Raw genomic sequence first — 20,206 nt, 5'->3', positions numbered from 1 at the left:
TGTCTGCTTGTGTATTGTTTGAAAGACTCTGGGAAGAAATCTGATCATCTGTGGAAGGTGAGATGGGGCAGATCAACGTTGTTGGTTATATGGGAAAGCCCTGGATATAGGGAATGAAATAGTAGTAGGAGGTCTGATTTGTTTTGACAACAGACCTTTAATATTTATTCCAATAAGTTTCACAATATTAGATAGTGGCCAAGTTATTCAGTCCTTTTATAGGACCTGTAGAAACAAAACAAAACAAAAGACAAATCACAAATCAGGACTAAGATTCTGAGCTCTAGTGAGATGGGTGGATGGATGGGTGGAGATAGGGAACTGCAGAAAAGAGCCCCTGAATTTGCTCATTGTTATAAAATTGTGCAATGTGTTGGAATATATCCAAAAGTGTTATTAGCAAATAAAAACTAAATGATATAAATTTATTTTGAAGTGTTTGGTTTAATTATAGTGACCGAATACACCTTTTCCATGTACATTCTTTATATATTAACATTGGAAACATGAAGAGGAAAGCCCAAATTTACACTTTTTCATTCCTTTATTATTACTTGGGTTACAAATGAATTCTTTGGGTTTCAGATTCCTTGTCAGTGAATTGGTGGGTAATATCTATTTCAGAGATCTTGTAAGAATCAGAGAAATAATACACTTGAAGTTCTTAATGATTTCAAGTATATTTCTCCCATTTCCTTTGTTGTTAGTGATGTAATTTTTATGGCAGCCCAAATTCTTGCAGATGGAGGGGATGCAAAAAAAATTTATATGATGTAAATATACTAATGGAATAAACAAATTCTTAGGAAGGAGATGGAGACTAGGTTGTTCATGTCTCAACATGGTAGATAGAATGTTCTGCCATTAATAAACTTGCATAATTTATTAAAGGAAGTTGATTAAATTTTTCTGATGCCTGAGGATGGAACCCAGACAACACACATGCCAGGTGAGTGCGCAACCGCTTGAGCCACATCCCAAGCCCCTCTGCTGCCTTTTTTTAAAAAAAAAATCTAAAACAATGTCTTACTCTAGGTTGGGGTGGCAAATTCAAATGTTAGCAAGGCTCTTAAGGCCTGGGATGGGGTGGTGTTTGGCAAACTCTTCCAGGCACAGCCTCTAATTGTGTCCGGTAGACTGTTCATATGCTGGCTTGTGGGCTCAGTTGTTGCTAGATTTGATTTCTCAAGAAAAAGGCAGATCCATATAAATTTAAAGACTTCCAGTTTTTAAGTGTTGACAACTAATTCCATTTTCTTTCAACATCATGTGCGCCAAACCAAACATATCTGAGTACAGATTTTGTGCTACCAGTTTGTGACCTTTGGATTTTGACGGTCTCTCCTACTTCCAATGCTCTGAGTCCAAAAATAATTGTATCCATCTTGCATGAGGTGCTCACCCGAACTTTAGAAATTCAGTTAAACCCACTCCCCTGCCTTTCAGATATGTCATAATTAATGTTACTTTGTAGGAAATTCTTATGAAAATAGCTTCTTATTCCATAGTTAAAATTAATTATATTTCCTGTTATATTAAAGCACATAGGCTCAATTTTCTGGATGTTAATTTTATCTTTTTACATCTGGTGGCTGATTTCAATTCCTTAGGATCCAATGTTATTTTGTGCCAAATCTTGAGAGGTAGAACTTTAATCAACTTTAACATTTATGAAGTTGAGTGCTTTTTAAAAGTCTTAGAGAAACATAATCTTTCATCCTACCTGTTTTGAATTGAATTGTGTCCTTCAGATTCATCTTCAGAACCCAAACATCCAATGTATTTGGAGATAGGGCCTTGAACAAGGTAATTAAGGTTAAATAATATTTTATGGGTATTATCTAATCCAATAAGACTTGTTGTCTACATAAGAAGAGGAAGGAACAGTAGGAGTATGCTGTGTACAGAGGAAAGGCCACATGGAGAAAAACAAGAGAATCAGGTGAAAACCAGTAAAAGAAGCCCTACCATAAACTAATCTAGTCAGTCACTACCTTCATCTTGGACTTCCAGTTGCTATGAGAAAAATTAATTCCTGTTGTTTACATCACCCACTCTCTGGTATTTTGTTACAGAAGATTGAGTAATATACCACCTGTAACTAGCCTAATGTCTTTGTTACCTGAGGTCTTTGATCTTTTGGGCTCTTTAAAAATTCTAGTCATTCTCAGAGAAATTCTTCTTTTAGACTCTTCTTTCCATGTGGCTTCCTAAGACAACATGGACATTACTGTATTTTCAACCAAATGAGTACCCACTTTGGAAAATATATCAAACTGTCTTTGTGATGGCACAATACAAAATATCTGGTAACTCACCCATAAAATGTGAGATAGAGGAAACCAATCCTTTTCCCAAGTTTTATTACTTCTCCTTGCTTGTTAGATGCTCTGATGAGTCGCACAATGCCTACTTTCTTAAGGCTGGAGAGCCACTTGTATGCATGTTCATTATTTTTTAAAACATCTTCAAAACTTAGAGTAGGTAGCTGGAGCTCTGAATCCCAGTATTGATGTTCTGTGAATTAAAGAAATGAAATCATATGAGATTACATTGGTTTAATATAAGGCAGGAACCTTAGAGAAGGGACTAGATCACTAGAGTTGATCTTTAATTGATCATGGAGATTACTAAATGCTAGTTTTACCAGAAATGCCTGTCACCAGGCCTTGCTTCCTGGGAGCATTGCCTCTTGCTACAACTGTGTCTGGCACATAATCAGTATTCAGCATACTACATTTATTGAGGGAATGTTGTTTAACTATGTTCTTAGAAATTCCCTTCCAGGATACTGCTTAGAAGTGACCCTGAAACACTGTGAGTGTTAACAGCTAAGTTCTATTTCTTAACTCCAAATGGATGATAAAATCAGAATGGTGGACTAGAATATCATATGCTTATTCTGTTAGGAGGGTGGGTATAGTCCTTTCTTTCTCTATTTCACCTGATTAAAAGCTATCAGACTGTCTCTGGGATCATGTTGTTCTTTGGAGTCAGTGAGAGTTGGTCATAGTGAAGGAAAGATGAAGGTGTGTTCCTGGGAGGCATAGATGGCTTTGGAGGTGATATGCAGGATATAAAAGTCAAATGCCTTTCCTTAACCCTCTCCTTCCTGATAATTAATTACTTATCAAAATGTTGATCTGTGAAAACATAATGAAAAACAAATGTAAAAAGTATTTGATTTGCAAACTAGGCTTTGCCAAAGGAAATGGAGCACTGAGGAAATATAATTTTTCCAAGGGAAACACCTCAGATACTAACAACTAATTCAGGAAGGACCAAATGCTAGCTAATCCATATCATTTCTTCCTTTCTTGGGAAGGAAATTGCCTTAGAAATGCAAACCTTCCTAACAAGTGATAGAATTAGAACATAATATCTCAATATTATCCTGGGCAGCACTCCCTTTTCTAACTAAGGAATATACCACATTATGGAAACCAATTCCAGAGCCCTCAGTTTCAGAATGGAGAATGGGTCAGTGCCACTTGTACTTGTGAATTGTAAATCATTTTCTCTTTGGTGTCATCATGGCTTGCTCTTCAGAATTAGGAGTTATTTCAGGAATCAGTAGCTTCAGTAGTGCAAAGATATGGCCAGCTATTGAGCTTCTTCTTCTTCTTCTTCTTCTTCTTCTTCTTCTTCTTCTTCTTCTTCTTCTTCTTCTTCTTCTTCCTCCTCCTCCTCCTCCTCCTCTTCCTCCTCCTCCTCTTCCTCCTCCTCCTCCTCCTCCTCCCACTCCTCCTCCTCCTCCTCCTCCTCCTCCTCCCCCTCCTCTTCCTCCTCCTCCTCCTCCTCCTCCTCCTCCTCCTCCTCCTCCTCCTCCTTCTTCAACCAGCTAGCTGTATGAGGACATTTGCAGGAATGAGTAGGTGAGTTTATTCAGGAAGTCCAAATTAAGTGATTAATGCATATATTGCCAATGTTTCTGGGTTGTTAATCATGAAAGCTTGCATAATAAACTAGAATTTTCAAGATCTAAATTCCAAACTAAGCTTACCTGGCAGATACATTAATTCAGATGCATTAATTCTCTTTAGTATTGAAGAGATTCTAAAGGCTCAAGTGACTTACTATATCATTTTAGCAAGTCAAAGAGTTACCTAGTTACTGTTTCCTAATTTTTCACTTTAACTCTTTACTCTCTGTGGGACTAACCAAAATAGTAACCAAGTCACCTTGGCAAAGAAAAGCATGGTCCATGTTGCATTAAAACAGAGAAGGTTGGATGAGCCAATAGAAGTCATGAGGTATGGAGGTTTCAGAATAATTACCTTAATTGTTTTTTTTTCAGAGTAGGATGGCATCTCTTGAGCATATTAGCTACCCAATAATTATTTGTTCACTTGTCTTTTCAATAAACCCAACATTTTACCATGTCACAATCAACTATGGGTAGGCAGTAGGTTTTAAGGAGCTCACAGTCTATGGTAGAATCAGACATGGAAGCTAACAATTAAAACACAGTATGACCAGTAGAGGTAGTGGAAGGAGTTCAGGGGAAAGGAAGAGGGAAAGAAAAGAGAGCCACTGAGGATTTAAATTGACCAGATTATATGGTTATGCTGTGTGTATATATGAGAATGTAAGAACAGATATCACCATTATAACGTTCCAACAAAAATATATAAATAAAAAACACAATAGGATAGATACCATAGTTGATGAATGTTTAAGAGGTATCAGGTCTTTTGATCTTTATCTAAAACTCTCTCTATAATGACAACTATTCTTTTACATGCATGAAGTTACTCAGGTGTGTTCCTTCATGCCTCAAGCATTTCTTCTTCTAAAGTCAAACAGAGTTGGCTTTATATGAAAGAGACTCTGTTCAAAGGAGGAATCTACTTGGCTTTGTTTTGAATATTAAATTATGTGGTTGTTTGCTTTAACACTCCCATTTCCTCATTGCATTTTAAGCCCTACATTGTAATATCTGATGTCAATCAAAAAGGTCTGCAAAAAGAAGATGATAAATGTCATGTGTATTACATATTGATTGCCTGTCTAGGAAGGTCATTTGGTTTCCAGCTAGGAGAAAAATTTCCTGGGGCAAATATCAGTGTTATGGGAGTAGATAACCAGTCACCATCTTCCTTCTAAAGTTAATTTCTATACAGACTATATTCAGAAATATAAAAGAAAATGTGAGAACATTTTTACATTAGTGATTCTCAGAAGAAAATTAGGGATCCACATAGTACTAGAGCTGGATGAATGTTAGAGAATCATTTGGCATTTTCATACTGGCTTTAGATTTCCCATCACCATTATTTTTTATCATTGGGTAAAATTTTGCCTATACTACCACTGAGGGTTTTTCTAGTATTCTGGCACGGTGCTAATTTGTGCAAATACATGTTTTCCATTCTTATGCAGCCTGTTGGATGGAATTAGCTACCGTCTGTATGTGTATCTATAACAAATTCATCGTCTTTATCACCAAGGTTTTCTAACTTATTAAGGAAAATTTATTATAATTTTTAGAAAACACATTTTTTTGCTATTGTAAGTCAGCCTAGACAGACTGGTATAGATTATAGTGATGTTCATTAGAACTTTCTGAATTCATGGGAATATTCTATTATCTGCACTATCCAGTGCCATAACTATTAGCAACCAATGGCTGCTGAGACTTGATATCCTGCTAATGAAATTGAAAAACTAATTTTTTACCTTATTAAATTTTAAATAAATTTAAATTGACACATATGACTGGTGACATATAGGCATGGGCAGAACTTGGATGTCCTAATATGGGTTTTATTCATTGTTCTTACTAGCAAGTTTTCGGGGCTCTTCTCTGAGTTTCAGTTTTTTAATTTGTAAATCAGGGACAATTATATTTGTCTTGTAGGTCTTTTTGTGACCATGAAATGAGATTATGCAGAGCATTTAACATAGTGCCTCGCACAGAGTAGACCCATAATAACAATAAAAATACTTAATATTTGCTGAATACTTTCTAAGAGTAATCCCAGTGCTACAAGTTTTAAAAACATTTTTTTTTAGCTCCACAACAAATACATGGGGTGGATGCTTTCAGAATTCCCTTGCTATAACAAATGAACTAGGTGTCCAAGGCACATAGCTAATGACTTGCAGAGCTGGTCAAATCCAGGTGACAGGTCCCCAGGTATGTAATTTCAAAAATTGTACATAAACACTTGATACCTTGAAGTGCTGTCATCATAGGCATTTTTGAATCCTATGTCTAAATGTCCATAGCTTGTCCTACCTTTATAAAGGAAGTCTACTAGGTAATACAGAAAGCAGGGAAAGTTAAATGAGGAACACTTTGTCTGAACTTGTTTGATCATGGGTATTTAACGTTAAACCTTGGCTCCCTGTCAGAATTTTAAATGCAGAGAAAACATTAGGAATAGGGCTCATTGCACAACCCTGCAACAACATCACTATTTACCTTTTGTGAAATGAGCCAAAGCTTTGCACATTTAAAAATCAGCTAACGTTAGCTTCTTTAATTCATGCCAATGTATTTCACTGATCCATTCCTTTTTGGTTTTATTTAAGGCCAGTATCACCTTTCAGAGAGTTTCAGTGACTGTGTGATAGTAAGCTACAATAAACAGAGATTTAAAAGTTTTTTCACAAGATCTAATTGTTTTTAAAACTTTTGAGTTTGTGTTATGACTTATTTGTATATTTTAGAAAACTCTGTTTAAGGGACATACTATTATATTTATAGCATGTTTTCTTCTTTTCTTGAGAATATACTTTTTATAACACCTTTGCAAGAATTTTTGTTTATATATGAGTTATTTTTTCCATTATAAAATAATGCATACACACAAAACTCCATTATTTTTAATTTTAGCAATATGGAAAGATTTGGATTCTTGTAATAAATGTTACTCTTTAGATATGTAAAATTAAGCATATTCACATATCAGAGACTCTGGAAAGAAACAAGCCTGTCAATAAAATATACAGCACAGACCACATTATAAATAACATACAGCTTTCAGAATGTTAATGTCAAGAATACAGTTGCAATAGTTTTTAAGTTCTGTAGAACTTCTAATGTTTTTAACCATAGCTCTCATTTTGGAATGCCCTTGCAGGAGCTTTGCAAACATCCAAAACGGAGGGATACAGCCCATCAAAGAACCTATTACTAAATATGAACCACTCAAACATTGTGTTATACTAAAGGTGACTTTTAGAGACAGTCCTGTGACTAGCCAGTTTCCAAATTCATCATGCTCTCTTGAATATAAAACGCCAATTTTCAGAGAGAAGTAGTAGTACTCTATTTCATTAACTCTAATGGGTAAATTATTCTGTGATATCTGCACACAATATTAAAACTTTAACCTTGAAAGAGTAATTTAAGAACATTTTCCTATTTCCTACCAACTGCAAAACCTAACTATCAGAGGAGCCAAAAGAAAATATATCGGACCAGAGTAAATCATTTGCCAAGAGAATACATTAAAAACAAATTTAAGTTTCACGCTTGGGTATGAATACATAAACTGAATGGAAAATGATGGCACATTTAAGGTATGAACCACTCTTCCTAATTTAACTAATGCTCTTACTAATAAATGCTTCCTTGAACATGTGCTTCACACATCATAAAATTTATGAACAGGCCACACACTGGCTTTCAAGGAATCATTTGTACAGGTTTCCTTCTGAAGGTTAAGCACCACATTCCAGGGGCCTGAGTTATGTTTAAAAAAGGAAAAGACACAAAGAAGATATTTAGCTAAAAATTTATGAGCACAGCATGTTGGTTTGCAATGTGTTATTTCAGGAGTTTAGGACCTTCTGTCTACCTGCACTGAATTAAGCTTCTGGCTCTGAAATGGCATCAAGAGCATCAAGAGAAAGGGCCCTACCAAAACCAAAGTCTGACTGCTGTTAGAGAAAAGGTACCTGAAAGGAAGGAAATAGGGCTTTGATTCTCTTTTCCAGCACTATTTGAGAGATTGCTTTCTTTTGTATATTCTTTCACCTCGTGTTCAGGGAATTCTATGTGTCTTTCAAAAATTCTGGCTACTTGTTGTCTCTTAAGAGGTATTCCTGAGAGGAGGATTCAAATATGAATAATTTATTAAAGAGTTAGTCCTGTAAGCACTAAAAAGAGATGGGGATGCAAGAGAGTAGAAAGCCTGTGGAAAGAGTTTCAGTGAGTGGGTTATGGCTTTTGGCAATGTGGGACCTTATACAGTGACTCTAGAATTATACTCTAGTGGTGTTCCAGCTATGGTGCAAGGAGATGCAGAGGCCCAAACACCCACTCTTCACTCCTGGGTCTTTCTGGTCTTCCCTATGTGCAAGCAGAGCATGCTCCCCCATACAGGGAAGGCAAGTGGCAATTTTGCAGTTGGAAGGTGCTGGCTTGTGTAGGATGAGTGCTGAGGGGCACCAACAACCTCTGTGATGCCCTGCTACTGGAAATCTCCTGAATCTGCTAAAGGTGGGTTAGATGCCTGTATCCTCTAGCCTCCCAGCACTGGTACATACCTCAGTCCCAGTGATTACCTCATGATGTGGAAATTATACTGAATACATATTTATCAAATGCCCTGTTGGGGCAAGAGATCAAATGCACGTGCACGCACACGCACACACACACACACACAGTTGATGTGATAGCTGCCTTTGTAAAGGGAAAAGGTTGTATAAACAAAGAAGCAGAGAGAAAAACATAAAGAATAAAAAAATTTGGCAAGTGTTATGAGTGTAACCAGTAGGGTCAATGAAAATAGAAAACAATTGTTGGGGTTGAGGTGGGGAACTTATTTACATGTCTCAGTCAAGAAAAGCTAAGTTGAAGAGCAATTATTTAAACCAAATGCCTAGGATTAAGAGAAAACCCTCATACAAAGGAAAGGGAGAAGAATGTGCAAGCAGGAGAGACAGGGAGAGATGGAGCATCTCCTAGCTTTCTAGAGAAACTCAGAGTCACTGAAACTAGGGCAGAGATTTTCACTTCCTTTTTAATTTCTAACAAAATTTTAAAAAAACACCGTAGGTTTCCATTGTTATATTATGACTTTGTATTTCAGTGCTACCAGTATATAATTGGTAAAAGGCTTCATTGGGATGTGAGTATACCTTGTAAGATGAATAGGTGAAGTTTGCCCAGAGAGAAAAAGTAGAACAAGTAATCCAGGAAGCAGGTAGAACTGGAATTAAAGTCCACACACTTGTGGAGGGGGTGCCAGATTGTAGAATGACTTAATAGCCCAAATGATAGCTAGATTTTATTCTTCAAGCAAGGAGACACCAAAGTAAAGAGGGGGAGGGGAGATGATCTTGTGTATCAGGGACATTACTCTGCATAGTTGTACAAGCCTACTGTGGACAGCCTAGTTAACTCAGGAATCCAGGCATGAAATGATAAATAAAGGTTCCAACTAAGTTGTCATAAGATACAGCTTGTGCAATATTTGCCTCTATAACCTGTTAAATATCATTCTTCTCAGTGCCAACAGTGTTCATGGAAACTTGAAAGCCACCTGGAGGAAAGAATTTCTATGATAGGACTCTGCATTCAAAAAAAGAATAATATACTGTCTAGAGCATTAAGAAAACTCTCAGGGCTACGCTCTGTGTTCATTTATATCCATGTCAGGGGAGTCCTGTGAAAACTAAGTAACTACTTACCCTGCAGCATTGCCTTTCACTTAGCATTGCATTAATCAAGAAGGTGGCTGCATACTATCAAGCAGATAGATTTTGGAGCTTAGAAAGGTTGAATGAGTTGCTTAAAGTCACAGATCCATCAAGGCCTAGGGCTCACAGTACTTTAATCTCAGTGCTCTAGTGCCCTTTTGATTAAGAGCAAAGTTATGCATTGATACAAACATAGAATTTCAAGATAAAAAAATCAGTAAAGTTAGAGAACTCACTGATCAGAGTAGAACTTTTTCTAATTTGCTCAACTAAAATTAGGCAAATCCACAGAATGAAATGGGAAAAAAAATCTGTCTCTTTTTTCCAAAAAAGATAGCACATCGCTATTCCATGGACATATTTGAAAGTCTGGGCTTGAAATTTAAAAGAAGAAATTTAAATCTGATAAAGATACCTACAACTTCAATACTAAGGTTGTATAGTTCATAGTCTGTCATCTTGAAGAAGCAAAGTAAAACCAGAAATAAGAAGAAATAATTTTTAACTAGTTATTATTTATTTATTTGATTAGTGAATTTCCTGATATGTAGGCTCTAGCAAAAATGTCAGGCTAAATTTATACCTTATCTGTAGGTTTGGGAAACGTGAAGTTAACATACAACTTTACTTTTTGAAATTGTCACCCTTAGGAATAAATTCCTAAATTCGTAATTCTAAATTTTCAATCCAAATGGCAATGTTATAAAACTCATTCCAGGGGTATAGAAAAAAGTAAGCTAAGCTTGTAAGAAAGAGACCACTAATCTAGAAATTGTGGGCACAACCTCTAGATTATTATTATAATAATGTAGATCACTCCAGGCTCTGTCTTCCCTGTTGGGCTGACAGAACAAGGGCAATCCAGTCTCTTAGAAGGACATTGGATCCTTTAGATATTTTATCTAAGTTTACCAAGTACAATGAGGAAATTAAGTAGGAATACAAAATAATATTTAATTTAGAAAAAAAGTAGGACACATTAAAAGACATCAACAAGGAACAGAGTAATCTCACAGATAACTAGGTAGGTATATTCTATCAAAACTCCAAAGATCTAAAAGTCAAGAGGCCTTTTGTACATATAACAGGTTCAACAGAATGGAGACTCAGCTCATGAGCCAAGGAGACCTCAGAAAAGTTTTTTTATTAGGTCTCTTTTGGGGGGGAGATAAGCATATTTGGGAGATGGCCTTGTGGCTCAATTGCAGCTGTTTGACAAGGTTGTTCAGAAGCCGTTGTGACCTGGTAACTTGGAGACCCTGGAACATGTTAAAGCTGCCTGAGAAATGAAAAACAAAATCTTCCATCTCTGTTTATAATCCCCAAGGACAGTAATCCGTGAAATAAATACCCTCACTCCCCTCGCTCCATCGAAGACTCCCAACAATGGATGGGTCAAGGCTCAGAGATGGGATAAAATAACAAATGGGCTTAGACATTTTTATTGTGTGTGTTAGTTTCCAACTAAATACATATACACATGATTTTTGCTTTTTGACAAGGTTCTGTAAAAACGGCTTCTTAACCAAACAAGCCCTGTTCTTTACACTGTAATAACAATCTTCATCTTCAAGTAAACAGAGTTCTCTTTGAGAAAGGAAAGCTCTGTGTTTTTCCTTGCTGTGGGCAAGGCAAGTAGATTTTAGAGGGCCCTGAGAGTAACTTGAGAGTTTTTACTTCTGTGGCTTGTTCTTTTGAAACAAAGGAAGGGATTACAGCTATAGACTGAGGGGTTTTCATTGGATTAAGTAGATGGCCAAGGCTGGCTCTGCTATAAGAGAGGCATACAGAATTGAGAGGAAAATGTTCTCTTTTGACTGTATAAAGGGCTTAGTCCTGGAGTCCTGAGAAATCTGAGCTTATAATCTCAAATTGAAAAAAAAGATATTTTCTCTAAATTATAACTTTTAAAATTCAATTTTCCATAACAAATATTAAAATCAGAGTCTGATATATTTTAGTACCAATTCAAAGAGATGATTAAAACCAAAGAGAAAAGCACACATTCATTTATTTTGACACTGAGTATTAATAAAAGAATAAGTATTTGCAGATCAGTCATTTTATGTACCTCATATAGTATTTTTTTCCAGTTTAGTTCTGTCAATCTTGCTTACCAGTCACAAAAACGAGTGTATAATTATATTGAAATTTTTCATAGAAGTTAAAACAATTGCATAATACAATTTTGTTTTTAGTATTCTATTAAAGTCCTCAATTTTCATCCATGTATTTGGAAATATTCATAGGCTAGGCTTTATCAGTCAAGTTTTTACTTGATAGAGATGAGAATGGGGCCACCAACTTCCCACCCTATATGTTAATATATGTTTCTTTGAATACAAATTCTTCCCCAACCTTTCTTCCCTTTAAGTCATCATTGTCTCTGATGGTACCATTCCTAGGCCATGCTATGGGTCCCTGTTCCCTGTCTCTCCACATACAGTCCATGCAACACACAGCTGGGACTACAATGCAAATTTGATCCTTTCACTCTCTTCATAAGAAGAATGCAAACCCAGGGACAAAGACACACACTGCAGGAGGGGAGACTGCAACAAAAGCAAAGCATTTTAGCTGTTCACAGACTTGTAGGCATTTGAGAAATAATATTCATTTTATTAAAATCAACTGACTCAACTCCAAAAATGTAAAATTCAGCCAAAAAAATTAAGGTGATCTTAAACCTGTAAAGATCTTCAGCTCATTTCTTTGACCTCATAGGATGAGAATCTGTGGGATGCTCATGTAATGGGATATCTGGACTCTATGTTAGGAAGAATCTTTCTTTTCTGTGGGTGGAGGGCCAAGCAGGGCACTTGAGCCCCTTCCTAGTTTGGACCATTCCCTGTCCTGGGTTGCCTAGCAGCTTTAACTTCACCAACAGTTATAACAGTTTCCCCAAATCATCCCTCTATTTAACACTTCAAAGATCTTCTACATGTTTTCTTTTTTCCCTCTGTAGAGAATTTCCTTACTTTCTGTCTTTGCCTAAAAAATTGATGAATTCTTCAGAAGCTGGCTCAAGCATCATTACCTCATCTCCTCAAATTCCTTCTTCTGGGTCACCGTTTACCTTCACTTCATGCTTCAATATACTTAATGTACTCTGCTTACTTGTTTTCATGACTTTGTTCTGTACTAGACATGATAAGTCTTAAAGGATGGACACAAATGCTTTTTCTATTTTGGTATTTTCTTGCAGATTCCCCAGCACAAAATTGGCACACCACTAAATAGAAATTCAGGAAAAATGATTATTATCCACATCTTCCTTTTAGCTGTGACTGTTCCATGTTAGTCTGTTCCATGACTGTCCCACAATCCATCCCACAGCTGATTATCATTTGCCTTTTTAATTTTGTATTCAACAGCTCATTCCAGGAAAAGATCAAGGCCAGTGCCCTGCATCTTGACTCCAGATTTTAAAAATCCTGTGGCCCTCACTCTTAGGAAAAGCAGAGGAGGACACATTGCTATTGAGATTCAAAACAAAATCCTTCCACAAATGTAACTCAATTTTAGGTGCCCTGGAGTACTGATGTTTGAAAATATGCAATGGCAATGAAATAGAGTCTCAAAATCTGTAGGCAAAAAGCCATAGAACCAATATCCCCAAAATGAACCATTAGTGTCTTCTTTTACTCACCAACTGCACATCTTGGGAACATATTTTGAAAATCTGATCTTGTTTTAAATCATTAAAGTATTTTCCAGTGTCTACATGACAGCCAGTTCTCCTTATATTATTTGTTATTGCAGCCTGTCATTGTGATCAGTTTTTTCCACTACTTAACTGAGTGTAGTATCATTTCTACTTTGCTACTGCCTGATAGTAATGAGAAATGTAAGCTGTAAAACTGCAATCAAGAAATGTTAATAGGGGGTGACCATATCCTTTTACAGTGCTTAAAAGCTTAAGCTGTAATAATAAAATGTTGGCTTTTATTTCCTTAAATAATCTGAAGAAGAACTTGAAGGAAATGAAAGTAAAATCCAACTGGATTACAAAATTAGGGCAGTTAAGAAAAAATACTTTGAGTACCAGAAGAAATCTAAAATAATTAAAAGATAATGCACTTGAGATACTACAATTTGACCCAGACAATTTCTATAAAGTTGTGTAACTGGATACTCCTTGAAGAATCTAGTAATGTGCTCATTGGAAGAAAGCAGAAAAAAAAAAAAAACATTTTTCCCTGGATACTCATGTGTATTCAACCAGCTAGCAGGATTGAAGAGAGGGAAAAATGGATTCCTGGTGGTTTAGACACAAAACACTAGAACAAAACCTTGTCATCTACAGAATGGTCAGACTAAGGAAGCAGAGAAAATTAATTCTTGACAAGATTAGTCTATGCTTAAAGACAAAGGTGACTATATCATATCCTAGTACTGACAACTACAGGAAAAGGTAAAGCTATCTGGTGCAGTGATTAATTAGTGACAGGCACAGTAATGTATTCTAAGTCTAGCATTCAAAACCATGGATAATTACCACATTCTTGAGAATTTGAAAGAGTAAGGTGAAATCTCTTTTTAGTGTTTGACTCAAGAGTTCCCACAGAGGTGTTACACAATTCTACAAGGTTGCTGAAAGGGGTAGCCTTTCAATATGTCTAGTTAATAGTAGCAGAAAAAGTTTAAGGGAACATGTCACATTAGTGTGTTCGTATTAGTCAAGGTTCTGTCAAATACACAAAAATCACCCTGTTCACGATAGTTAGCCTTTAACCCATGTGTAACAAATCTTCAAGATGCAGAGTACGTCATGCACTCCTCCCACCCTCAGGAATGCCTCTGCATTAGCTCTATTATTCTGTATCTCCTACAATTATACTTTAAAATTATCTTTCTCTTTGTTTTAGGTATTTCATTTTATTTTGTCTATTAGCTCAAAAATAAGTCCTCTTTTTTCTACAGAATCCATCCTCTGCTGCTTTTCTGAATATTTTTTCTGGCAACAGATTCTCCTTGAGACACATATACACTCTCTCCAGACAAATGTGCTGGTGTGCAAATGAACACATATACTTTCAGTCACGCTCAACTCACACTTATACTTAATGTGTAAGTCACCATTCTGTGGGTGCATTGATCACATAATTCTATCTGTGGACACCAGGTTAGGAATTCTTGCTTGGCTTTTTTGTGTTGTTCTGGCACTAAGACAAAGTGATTAAGGAGAGGGCTGGGGATGTGGCTCAAGCGGTAGCGCGCTTGCCTGGCATGCGTGCAGCCTGGGTTCGATCATCAGCACCACATAAAAACAAAGATGTTGTGTCCGCCAAAAACTAAAAAATAAATGTTAAAAATTCAAAAATAAATAAATAAGCTGGAAGTCTTCAGCCATAAAAAAAAAGTTATTAAGGAGAAGTCTGCCTCTGGTTCATCCTGCTCCTTTTCAGGGAACACTTATAAAGTGCCAGTGAGAAGCCAGATTTAACTTTAGACAATAAAGACACAGTCTGCTGCAATTCTTTTGTTCCACCTATTTTCAATGTCTTAGAACTCCTCTGTACTTCTTTTCATTTTGACCCAAATGATCTTTAGTGGTAACATTTTAAACATTTTATATAAGTGGCAATATTATTTTTTAAAAATCATAGGGTTTGAATTTGTTGATGAGCAAATTCCTTACCATAAAATCCTTACAAAGTAATGATCAAGAGATAGAAATACAGATCATATCTGGACGTTTATGTATCAAAATATCATAGTGCATCTCATAAGTATGTACCATAAAATTACTAACTACCCTGATTTGAAATTTATACATGTATCAAATTATCAAAGAGTACCCTCTCCAATTATGTACGATTAAAATAATTCTTTTAAAAAGACCCTTACTGATAGTAATGGTTTTAAGTGGCTTTGAAGACTGTAGCAGGATTACCTGGCAAAAACAATTCTTCTTGAAGTTTTGCTCTGGCCTTCCAGGAAAAACATCTTTTCTTCAGACAATCAGCTTCAAATTCACTGCAATGCTCATTTGGCCATGTGATATTCACCTTGTAATAGAAAGAAAATATCACCTAAGTGTACATTATACTTCCAAATAATTGTGTCCTCTCTGGTTGCATCATTTCTCAATGCTATTTAAGGTATTCAGGGAATCTAGTTATCACTTGCAAGTCAAGGTAATACATCTGAGGATGAGTCCACAAAAATAGTTGTGCAAGAAGTAGAATTTGGCTTGACCCAAAGTCCTTTTTCTACAGTCTCTAAACTTGTGATCCCCAAATATTCTGTGAAGACTGAAGTTAGACAGTAATTATGATTCCCGGCAAGGGTATTACAAAGAGTAATGATAATGAGACAGAAATAATATTACTAATAAAAGTGAGAACACCTGGTCCTCAGGTTGAGACAAAGATAAAAGAATGAGAAAAGGATGCCCTTTCTGCTTAAACCTTCCCTTCTGATAAGAATTCTGGTAAATTTGTTCACGCCTCATTTGGTTTTGAGAACTATTCTTTCAGGGCAAAACTTTATACAACTACTAAATAATAAAAAAATACAATGATAAATTTTAAAAAATCATCAGTACTATTTTTTTGAGTGTCCACTGTATGTTGAGCAGTATGTTAAAATATTCTTTTTAAGCCATTTTATCTCATTGAGTTCTGACAGCATTACTATGAACAAATTTTATTAGAATCCCTAGTTTACAAATAAATAAACTGAGGCTCAGAACCACTGACATAGTTGTGTCTTCAATGCCATTCATGGAAAGAATAATGAGCAATAATGCAGATTTTATTAAAAATGGTAGAAGTAATAATAATAGCTTATACTTTCATTTACTGAGTATGATTAATTTGCATTGAGCACTACATTAACATGATTCTATAGTTGTAATATACATAATAACATAAAAACAAGTTATTTGACATAATTTAGACTAGCCCCTTTATTTATTTGGAAGAGAAGGAAATGATTTTTAAGAGTTATTACCTTTTTTGTCAAACTCCAGGTCTTTAATAACAATGTTCACATCAAGGGTTTCCAGGAGAAGTTTCCGTGCTTTTGCAGAATCCAGGTAGCAATGGGAGCACTGGCAGTTGTCTCGCAGCCATACAGCTGGGTAGAGAGACTCTGTCCCATCATTCCAGAGGATTTGCATCAAGTGATTCCCATCTAGTGCTTCTGCCTTTTGCATGGCACAATGCATGTTTCTGGTGTTTGAAGGTAAATCCTGTTAGTGAGATGCTGTTAAATCAGAGTTAAAAGGAATAGTCAGAAGGAGTGGATCTAAACTTGACCTCTGTGATTGTGCACAGTTCAAGTGGACTCTGGCCTCTGTTAGTCACCTAGCTGCCTGAGATTTGACTTATCAATTCTGGGGACTTTGTTCTGATGAGAGCATTTCAGATGCTATAAACAGAAACACAGTGGCTAAAAGTAAACAAGATAAAAAAGAATTCCTTGTTTTTCTTACAGAAATTTTAATAATAAATTCAGAACCAATCCTGGCCAGGATTCAGATAAAAAGAATTCCTTGTTTTTCTCACAGAAATGTTAGATAATAAATTCAGAACCAATGACATACATACTTTTATGTTTGATAAAGGCTGTGAAATTTGTTTTTAAGTGAAAAAATGTTCCACAAATTGATAGTATAACAATCGTGCCTTTGCTATTTTAACTGATGCTCAATTGTATAAGGCCTTAAGATATTTTCATAATACTTAACTAGGAAACTTATTTTAATCAAGGGAATATTGATGTAATTTATTTTAAGGCATATTATAAGTTAGAACATAATGTTACCTCTGGTTTCTCTCTCCCTCTTCCCCCCCCCCCCCTCTCTCTCTCTCTCTCTCTCTCTCTCTCTATATATATATATATATATATATATATATATATATGTGTGTGTGTGTGTCTGTGTGTGTATTTGGTACCATTAATTGGAACCCAGAGGCACTCAACCACTGAGCCACATACCCTACCCATTTTATTTTTCTATTTTGAGACACAATATTTGCTAAATTGCTGAGGCTGGCTTTCAACTTGTGATTCTCTCCTTGGTCTCCTGAGCTGCTGGGATTACATGCATGTCCACCCCACCTGGTTTATTATTTACTCTTTTTCTGATGTAGTACATTGGCTCAATGAAATATTTTCAACAACTTTAAGTTATGCAAGGAATTTGTTTTATTCTCTGAAACTTTCGGCTTTGGTATAAATCAATAGTGTGCTTTGATATTTTGGTTAGTTTATTCTGAACATTTATGGGTTATTTTTATGTACCTTCATCTTAATTTAGAATACATGACTTTTTTAAAATTAAGAGATCCACCAAATTTGGAGATATGCATATCTATGGGAAAGAAAATCTAGTGCAAGTGAGCCACTGTAGTTTTATAGACTTAAAACCCCAGTGTTGATCCTGATTCCATTAATGACTTTATACTTAATATCCAAAAACATGACAGTGCCCTAAATTTCACTTTCTTCATTTTTATTTTCCAGAACGCATAAATAAGGATTAGAGTTTATATAGAAAAAATATAATTTACATGAAAGTAAAACGTCTCAATCTCCCAGGTAATTATCAGTTAATCATTAATAGAAGGTGATGTGAACAATAGAAATGAAACTCCATTGCCTTGAGATACATGTGTTTCTCTCTCTCACAGACACACACACACACACACACACAGGATGAAGGTTTGTAAAATTCCTTCCATTTATAGCAATTAGGTGGTTCAACACTAATAAGACAAAATTGATCCTTGTTTTTCATGAACTTCTGGCAAAGATTTTATATAACATTAAAAATAACTTTAAAAATACACAATATTAAAATAAAGCAACTTTAGTTGACTGTTACACATGTTCCTTCCAAATCATTAGCTTTAATGTTTTAGTCACTTAATGGAAGAACATTAAGACAAGGAAGATTGTTTCTTTATTTAACTCACTACAGCTATAATACAATTCATTGGGTCTTGGGTATATTTCTACTTGGGAATTCCTGTTTTTTTTTTTTTTAATTTGTATAATGACATGACAGAACTACTACTTAAAATCATTAAAAGTATAATTTAGTTAAACTCTGAAAATTTAGCTCATGAGTTTAAGTAAGTGGTTTTAGGCAAGTCCTAACATTAATTTCTCTGTGAAATGGGTAGGCAATTTGTTTAATATTCCAAACTGCCCCCTCCTGATAAGAGGAGGGGGCAGTTTGGAATATTTTCTCACATATACAGTTTCAAAGAACAGTAATGATTTCAATAGAAATTCTGGGATAATATAATCAAATCCTTAAATAACATGTCATAGCTAAGGAAAAAAAATAGAAAAATAGAAATACAAGATTTCTATTTTTTTAAAATCTATGTAAGGAGTTGCTAAATACTATCTGTAAAAGGAAATATAGTATCTTTTTTTTTTTTTAATTTGCAGGGTACATACAGGGTACATACAGGGTACATTTCTGTTGCATGTTCTTATTTTTTTAAACCCTCTAAGAATGTAATAAATATTGTGAGCTCACGGAGTGCACAAAAGCAGCCTGTAGACCGTATCTGGCCCATATATTGTAGTTTGCCTGTCCGTCATCAAGTTATTCAATTCATGTTTTCACCACAGAAGGATATAACCATGCCTGGATGCATGGTTTCTCTTTTTCCTCCTCATATATGAAATTAAACTTACCATTAAAATACACAATAAATATCTCCTTTGTGACACTGCATTAGAGGGTACAAAGTTAACCATGAAGTTCTAATGATAAGGGAAGTTGAGATGGTTATGAAAGTAAACAAAAAATAAGACTGGAGGAAAATGGTGTTGATAGCTGAGAAGCTCCAGGACACCCTAGTGTAGAAGATGACTACTTGAGTAATTCTTAAAGGATCTGTGATCAACTTTCATTTCTTCATAGAAGTATAAGAGGGTAAATAGCTATATTTCCAGTTTTTTCTATAGCTAAGATGTATATGTATGACGTATGATGTAATTTTGGCCAAATTGATGAAATATGTTTGGAAGTTTCTGGGCAGGAAAACATTTTAAAAGAAGGTAGACTTGGCTTCCACATGCTGTTTTCCCCTACTTACTTCCATTCCTTTCTTTCTGGATATGAATGTGGAGGTGGTACTGGGAACAGGGATGTCATTTTGCCATCAAGAGGCATCAAAAAATATACAAATCTACAAAGAAGTCAGGGTTCCCCATGTTTCTGTAAAATCACATTACTAGGAATAGATGGTCACATCTAGATCTCTTTTATCATGAGAAAAACAAATTCCTTACTCATTTAAATCAAATTTTGCCAGCTCTGCATCAAAAGAGTAATAACTACAATCAATTAAAGATAACAAGAAATACAACATAGAAGACAATTGTTCATATGAACACCCAGCAGTGGATATCTTTGCTACACCTGCATGTATACCAAGTTTTCTTTTTTATTTCAAGGTTTTCCAGTCAGTGGCAAGCAGACAGGGAAAATTCAGGTTTCACAGCAAATAATTATTAACATAGATGATGGTAAGCCCACAGACACAATAGAAAGAACTAAAAAAGTTATATGCATGTATCC

At 35.4% G+C, this 20,206-nt stretch overlaps 1 protein-coding gene across 1 annotated transcript; it reads right to left on the bottom strand.

The window, feature by feature from the left end:
- Positions 1-2,126: 2,126 nt before the first annotated feature.
- On the bottom strand, positions 2,127-16,828 carry LOC144252987 (gamma-butyrobetaine dioxygenase-like). Its single transcript, XM_077794978.1, has 4 exons — positions 16,613-16,828; positions 15,551-15,668; positions 2,319-2,517; positions 2,127-2,210 (listed from the first exon to the last, which is right to left on the bottom strand). The coding sequence occupies exons 1-4, from the start codon at positions 16,826-16,828 to the stop codon at positions 2,168-2,170; spliced, it is 576 nt and encodes a 191-aa protein (XP_077651104.1). The 3' UTR covers positions 2,127-2,167.
- Positions 16,829-20,206: the final 3,378 nt, after the last annotated feature.

This window comes from Urocitellus parryii, unplaced genomic scaffold, assembly GCF_045843805.1.
Source record: "Urocitellus parryii isolate mUroPar1 unplaced genomic scaffold, mUroPar1.hap1 Scaffold_79, whole genome shotgun sequence".
Classification (NCBI taxonomy): domain Eukaryota; kingdom Metazoa; phylum Chordata; class Mammalia; order Rodentia; family Sciuridae; genus Urocitellus; species Urocitellus parryii.
The sequence above is the reverse complement of the archived record's forward strand: the minus strand, read 5'-3'. Positions and strand labels throughout refer to the sequence as shown.